Raw genomic sequence first — 7,298 nt, forward strand, 5'->3', positions numbered from 1 at the left:
CATATTTTTTGGTGTTTCCCCCCAGTTTTTGGGTTTTTTTGGTGTCTTTCCTCATTTTTTGGGGTATTTTGTGGTGTTTCCCCCCATTTTTTGGGTGTTTTTTGGTGCCTTTCCTCATTTTTGGGGTTTTTTTTGTTGCCTTTCCTCATTTTTTGAGGTATTTTTGGTGTTTCCCCTTATTTTTTGGGGGGTTTTTGTGGTGCCTCTCCTCATTTTTGGGGTTTTTTTGGTGCCTCCCCCCATTTTTGGGGGTTTTTGTGGTGCCTCTCCTCATTTTTGGGGTTTTTTTGGTGCCTCCCCCCATTTTTTTGGTGGTTTTTTGTTGTCTTTCCTCATTTTTGGGGTTTTTTTTGTTGCCTTTCCTCATTTTTTGAGGTATTTTTGGTGTTTCCCCTTATTTTTTGGGGTATTTTTTGGTGCCTCCCCCCATTTTTTTGGTGGTTTTTTGTTGTCTTTCCTCATTTTTGGGGTTTTTTTTGGTGTTCCCGCCATTTTTTGGGTTTTTTGTTGTTGCCTTTCCTCATTTTTTGGGGTATTTTGTGGGGTTTCCCCCCATTTTTTGGGCGTTTTTTGGTGCCTTTCCTCATTTTTTGAGGTATTTTTTGGTGTTTCCCCCTATTTTTTGAGGGGTTTTTGGAGCCTCCCCCCAATTTTTGGCATATTTTTTGTTGTTTTCCCCCATTTTTTGGGGTTTTTTGTTGCCTTTCCTCATTTCTTGAGGTATTTTCTGGTGTTTCTCCCATTTTTGGGGTTTTTTGGTGCCTCCCCCCAATTTTTGGGGGTTTTGTGGTGCCTCTCCTCAGTTTTGGGGTATTTTTTGGTGTTCCCCCCATTTTTTGGGATATTTTTTGGTGCCCCCTCCCCCCACATTTTTTGGTGCGCCCACCCCCCAAATGTCTGGGCTGTTTTGGGGACCCCTGTGTCTGCTCAGGAGGCGGTTTGGGGTCAGTTTTGGGTTTGGGATCAGTTTTGGGTTTTGGGGTCAGTTCTGGGTCTGGGGTCACTTTTGGGGTCACTTTTGGGTCACTTTGGGGTCAGTTTAGGGTCACTTTTGGGGTCACTTTTGGGGTCAATTTTGGGGTCCCTGTCCCCGCAGGGGGCGGTCTGGGGGGTCAGTTTTGGGGTCAGTTTTGGGTCTGGGGTCACTTTGGGGTCCCCGTCCCCGCAGGGGGCGGTCTGGGGGGGTCAGTTTGGGGTCAGTTTTGGGTCTGGGGTCACTTTGGGGTCCCCGTCCCCGCAGGGGGCGGTCTGGGGGGGTCACTTTGGGGTCAGTTTTGGGTCTGGGGTCACTTTGGGGTCCCCGTCCCCGCAGGGGGCGGTCTGGGGTCAGTTTGGGGTCAGTTCTGGGTCTGGGGTCACTTTGGGGTCCCTGTCCCCGCAGGGGGCGGTCTGGGGTCAGTTTGGGGTCAGTTTTGGGTCTGGGGTCACTTTGGGGTCCCCATCCCCGCAGGGGGCGGTCTGGGGGGGTCAGTTTTGGGTCTGGGGTCAGTTCTGGGTCTGGGGTCAGTTTGGGGTCAGTTTTGGGTCTGGGGTCACTTTGGGGTCCCCATCCCCGCAGGGGGCGGTCTGGGGGGGTCAGTTTTGGGTCTGGGGTCAGTTCTGGGTCTGGGGTCAGTTTGGGGTCAGTTTTGGGTCTGGGGTCACTTTGGGGTCCCCATCCCCGCAGGGGGCGGTCTGGGGGGGTCAGTTTTGGGTCTGGGGTCAGTTCTGGGTCTGGGGTCAGTTTGGGGTCAGTTTTGGGTCTGGGGTCACTTTGGGGTCCCCATCCCCGCAGGGGGCGGTCTGGGGGGGTCAGTTTTGGGTCTGGGGTCAGTTCTGGGTCTGGGGTCAGTTTGGGGTCAGTTTTGGGTCTGGGGTCACTTTGGGGTCCCCATCCCCGCAGGGGGCGGTCTGGGGGGGTCAGTTTTGGGTCTGGGGTCAGTTTTGGGTCTGGGGTCACTTTGGGGTCACTTTGGGGTCCCCGTCCCCGCAGGGGGCGGTCTGGGGGGGTCAGTTTTGGGTCTGGGGTCAGTTTTGGGTCTGGGGTCACTTTGGGGTCCCCGTCCCCGCAGGGGGCGGTCTGGGGGGGTCAGTTTTGGGTCTGGGGTCAGTTTTGGGTCTGGGGTCACTTTGGGGTCCCCGTCCCCGCAGGGGGCGGTCTGGGGGGGTCAGTTTTGGGTCTGGGGTCAGTTTTGGGTCTGGGGTCACTTTGGGGTCCCCGTCCCCGCAGGGGGCGGTCTGGGGGGGTCAGTTTTGGGTCTGGGGTCAGTTTTGGGTCTGGGGTCACTTTGGGGTCCCCGTCCCCGCAGGGGGCGGTCTGGGGGGGTCAGTTTTGGGTCTGGGGTCAGTTTTGGGTCTGGGGTCACTTTGGGGTCCCCGTCCCCGCAGGGGGCGGTCTGGGGGGGTCAGTTTTTGGGTCAGGGACCCTCAGGGACCCCCTGGGATGGGTCAGGGACCCCCTTGGGACCCCCTGGGGTGGGTCAGGGACCCCCGTTGGGACCCCCTGGAATGGGTCAGGGACCCTCAGGGACCCCCTGGGATGGGTCAGGGACCCCCTTGGGACCCCCTGGGGTGGGTCAGGGACCCCCGTTGGGACCCCCTGGAATGGGTCAGGGACCCTCAGGGACCCCCTGGGATGGGTCAGGGACCCCCTTGGGACCCCCTGGGGTGGGTCAGGGACCCCCGTTGGGACCCCCTGGAATGGGTCAGGGACCCTCAGGGACCCCCTGGGATGGGTCAGGGACCCCCTTGGGACCCCCTGGGGTGGGTCAGGGACCCCCGTTGGGACCCCCTGGAATGGGTCAGGGACCCTCAGGGACCCCCTGGGATGGGTCAGGGACCCCCTTGGGACCCCCTGGGGTGGGTCAGGGACCCCCGTTGGGACCCCCTGGAATGGGTCAGGGACCCTCAGGGACCCCCTGGGATGGGTCAGGGACCCCCTTGGGACCCCCTGGGGTGGGTCAGGGACCCCCGTTGGGACCCCCTGGAATGGGTCAGGGACCCTCAGGGACCCCCTGGGATGGGTCAAGGACCCCCTTGGGACCCCTTGGGGTGGGTCAGGGACCCCCTGGGGTGGGTCAGGGACCCTCAGGGACCCCCTGGGATGGGTCAGGGACCCCCTTGGGACCCCCTGGGGTGGGTCAGGGACCCCCGTTGGGACCCCCTGGAATGGGTCAGGGACCCTCAGGGACCCCCTGGGATGGGTCAGGGACCCCCTTGGGACCCCTTGGGGTGGGTCAGGGACCCCCTGGGGTGGGTCAGGGACCCCCAGGCCCCCCGCGCCGCCCCCGGCGCGTCCCCGTGGTGCCCTGACGGGCGCTGTCCCGCAGGGACCGGGAGCGGGAGCGGGAGCGGGACCGCCGGGAGCGCTCTCGGGAACGGGAGCGGCGCCGTTCGCGCTCCCGGGAGCGGCGGCGGCGGACGCGGAGCCGCGAGAAGGACGAGAGGGAACGGAAACGCGGCGGCAGCCGCGACCGCAGCAAGGACCGCGACCGCGACCGCGACCGCAAACGCCGCTCGCGATCCCGCGACCGAAAACGCGACCGCGACCGCGACAAGAAAGACGAGGGACCCCCGGAACCACCGGAGCCCCCCGAGGAGCTGGGCGGGGGAGAGCCCGGCGGCGGCGAGGGGACGGCGGGGGAAGCGGCGGAGAAACGGGAGCGGGAGCGGGAGCGGCGGCGCGGGCACCGGGAGCGGGAGCGGCGGCGGGAGCGGGAGCGGGAGCGGGAGCAGGCGAGGGCGGCGACGGCGGCGCCGGGGCGGACGCGGAGATGTTCCTGGCGCCGGAGGGAGCGCCCGCCGCCGACGGCTACCTGGGCACCGAGAACGGCTACCTGCTGGAGCCGCCGCTGCAGTGACAATAAACGGCTGCACCGGCACCGGCACCGGCACCGGCGGCGCTCCTCGGGGCCGGGGGGGGTCAGATAGAATTGGGATTTTTTGGATACAGTTTGGTTATTTTTGGGTTTTTTTCAGGTGGAATTGTGGATTTTTGGGTCCAATTTGGGTTTTTTTCAGGTGGAATTGGGGAGGTTTGGGTCCAGTTTGGGGTTTTTTGGGATTTTTTCAGGTGGGATTGGGGAGGTTTTGGGTCCTTTTTGGGGTTTTTTGGGATTTTTTCAGGTGGGATTGGGGAGGTTTTGGGTCCTTTTTGGGGTTTTTTGGGATTTTTTCAGGTGGGATTGGGGAGGTTTTGGGTCCTTTTTGGGGTTTTTTGGGTTTTTCTCAGGTGGGATTTGGGATTTTTTGGGTCCTTTTTGGGTTTTTTTTTTCAGGTAGAATTGGGATTTTTTTGATACAATTTGGGGATTTTTGGGTTTTTTTCTGGTGGAATTGTGAGGTTTTGGGTCCAGTTTGGGGCTTTTTCAGGTGGGATTGGGGAGGTTTGGGTCCAGTTTGAGTTTTTTTGGGATTTTTTCTGGTGGAATTGTGGATTTTTGGGTCCAGTTTGGGGTTTTTTGGGGTTTTTCTCAGGTGGAATTGTGGATTTTTGGGTCCAGTTTAGGGTTTTTTGGGGTTTTTCTCAGGTGGAATTGTGGATTTTTGGGTCCAGTTTAGGGTTTTTTGGGGTTTTTCTCAGGTGGAATTCGGGAGGTTTTGGGTCCAGTTAGGGGGGTTTTGGGTTTTTTTCAGGTGGAATTGGGATTTTTTGGATACAATTTAGTTATTTTTGGGTTTTCCTCAGGTGGAATTGGGGAGGTTTTGGGTCCAGTTTGGGGTTTTTTGGGGTTTTACAGGTGGGATTGGGGAGGTTTTTGGGTCCTTTTTGGGGTTTTACAGGTAGGATTGGGGAGGGTTTGGGTCCAGTTTGGGGTTTTTTGGGTCCAGTTTGGGGTTTTTTGGTTTTTTCATGTGGAATTGGGGAGGTTTTGGGTCCAGTTTGGGGTTTTTTCAGGTGGGATTGGGGAGGTTTTGGGTCCTTTTTGGGGTTTTTTTCAGGTGGGATTGGGGAGGTTTTGGGTCCTTTTTGGGGTTTTTTTCAGGTGGGATTGGGGAGGTTTTGGGTCCTTTTTGGGGTTTTTTGGGATTTTTTCAGGTGGGATTGGGGAGGTTTTGGGTCCTTTTTGGGGTTTTTTCAGGTGGAATTGGGGAGGTTTTGGGTCCTTTTTGGGGTTTTTTCAGGTGGAATTGGGGAGGTTTTGGGTCCTTTTTGGGGTTTTTTCAGGTGGAATTGGGGAGGTTTTTTGGGGTTTTTCTCAGATGGAATTGGGGAGGTTTTGGGACCAGTTTGGGGTTTTTTGGGGTTTTTCTCAGATGGAATTGGGGAGGTTTTGGGACCAGTTTGGGGTTTTTTCTGGTGGAATTGGGGAGGTTTGGGTCCAGTTTAGGGTTTTTTGGGTTTTTCTCAGGTGGAATTGGGGATTTTTTGGGTCCACTTTGGGGTTTTTTGGGGTTTTCTCAGGTGGGATTGGGGAGGTTTTGGGTCCTTTTTGGGGTTTTTCTCAGGTGGGATTGCGGAGGTTTGGGTCCAGTTTGGGATTTTTTCAGGTGGGATTGGGGAGGTTTTGGGTCCTTTTTGGGGTTTTTCTCAGGTGGGATTGCGGAGGTTTGGGTCCAGTTTGGGATTTTTTCAGGTGGGATTGGGGAGGTTTTGGGTCCTTTTTGGGGTTTTTCTCAGGTGGGATTGCGGAGGTTTGGGTCCAGTTTGGGTTTTTTTCAGGTGGGATTGGGGAAGTTTTGGGTCCAGTTTGGGGTTTTACAGGTGGGATTGGGGAGGTTTGGGTCCAGTTTGGGGTTTTTTCAGGTGGAATTGGGGATTTTTTGGGTCCAATTTGGGGATTTTTGGGATTTTTTCAGGTGGAATCGGGGAGTTTTTTGATACAATTTAGTTATTTTTGGGTTTTTCTCAGGTGGAATCGGGGAGGTTTTGGGTCCTTTTTGGGGTTTTTTGGGGTTTTTTCAGGTGGAATTGGGAATTTTTTGGGTCCAATTTGGGGTTTTTTTCAGGTGGAATTGGGGTGTTTTGGGTCCAGTTTGGGGTTTTTTTGGGTTTTTTTCTGGTGGAATTTGGGATTTTTTGGGTCCTTTTTGGGGTTTTTTTCAGATAGAATTGGGATTTTTTGGATACAATTTGGTTATTTTTGGGTTTTTTTCAGGTGGAATTGGGGATTTTTTGGGTCCTTTTTGGGGTTTTTTTTCTGGTGGGATTGGGGAGTTTTGGATCCAATTTGGGCATTTTTGGGTTTTTCTTAGGTGGGATTGTGGATTTTTGGGTCCAGTTTGGGGTTTTTTCAGGTGGAATTGGGGAGGCTTTGGGTCCAGTTTGGGGTTTTTCTCAGGTGGAATTGTGGATTTTTGGGTCCAGTTTAGGGTTTTTTGGGGGTTTTTCAGGTGGAATTGGGATTTTTTTTGATACAATTCAGTTATTTTTGGGTTTTTCTCAGGTGGAATTGGGAATTTCTTGGGTCCAGTTTGGGGTTTTCTCAGGTAGAATTGGGATTTTTTGCTCCAATTTGGGGGTTTTTGGGATTTTTTTTGGTGGAATTGGGAATGTTTTGGGTCCAGTTTAGGGTTTTTTGGGGTTTTTCTCAGGTGGAATTGGGGATTTTTTTGGTCCAATTTGGGGTTTTTTCATGATGGAATTGGGGATTTCACAACAATTTTGGGTTTTTTCAGGTGGAATTGGGGAATTTTTGCTCCAGTTTGGGTTTTTAGCTCCAATTTTGGGGATTTTGCAACAATTTGGGTTTTTTATCAGGTGGAATTGAGGAATTTTTGAGAAAATTTGGGGTTTTTTTCAGGTGGAATTGGGGATTTTTTGGTCCAAAATTTTTTTTTTACCCCTAAAGATGTCCCCCCTCATTTCGGGGTCCTTCCCTAAAAAGAGCTGCCCCCCCTCCCCCCAAATTTGGGGACTTTTTCTCACCCCAAAATTTGCGACATCCTCCCAATTTTGGGTTCTTTTCGCTCAGAATTGGGGTCTCTCCCTCCCCAATTCCCCCTCCCCAAAATTCGGGGTCTTCACCCTCAAATTCGGGGTCCCCCCACCCCATTCCCCCCCTCCAAAATTTGGGTTTTTTCTCCTCCCCCGAATTTGGGGAGCTCCCCTGTCTGCGCATGCGCAGCGGCTGTGAGTCTTTGCACGGGGGCGTGGCCAGCGCGGGACACGGGGCGTGGTCAGCGCGCACCCAAATAAGGGCATGGGCGTGGCCACGCGTAGCAGACGTGACTCGGAACGGGCGGTGGGCGTGGTCTGGATGAGAAAGGGGCGTGGTTTGTGCGGAAAGAGGCGTGGTCAGGGGTGGGCGTGGCCGCGCGAAGATGGCAGCGCTGAGCGGGGACGCGCTGGGGCTGGAGCGGGGTACGGGGGGGATTTT

General features: G+C 55.2%; 2 protein-coding genes across 2 annotated transcripts in view; both read left to right on the top strand.

The window, feature by feature from the left end:
* Positions 1–3,308: 3,308 nt before the first annotated feature.
* Positions 3,309–3,909, top strand: LOC121341212 (U1 small nuclear ribonucleoprotein 70 kDa-like; the record flags this gene model as incomplete). Its single annotated transcript, XM_041414555.1, has 1 exon — positions 3,309–3,909. A coding segment is annotated over one exon (601 nt), but the record flags the coding sequence as incomplete, so codon positions are not given.
* Positions 3,910–6,716: 2,807 nt separating this feature from the next.
* Positions 6,717–7,298, top strand: part of LOC121341211 (protein lin-7 homolog B-like) — an 8,659-nt gene continuing 8,077 nt past the window's right edge. Inside the window, exon 1 of the mRNA XM_041414554.1 lies at positions 6,717–7,282. Coding sequence (XP_041270488.1) covers positions 7,243–7,282 — 40 coding nt within the window. The 5' untranslated portion in view covers positions 6,717–7,242. The remainder of the gene's footprint in view (positions 7,283–7,298) is intronic.

This window comes from Onychostruthus taczanowskii, unplaced genomic scaffold (assembly GCF_017590055.1).
Source record: "Onychostruthus taczanowskii isolate IOZ18803 unplaced genomic scaffold, ASM1759005v1 scaffold457, whole genome shotgun sequence".
NCBI lineage: Eukaryota > Metazoa > Chordata > Aves > Passeriformes > Passeridae > Onychostruthus > Onychostruthus taczanowskii.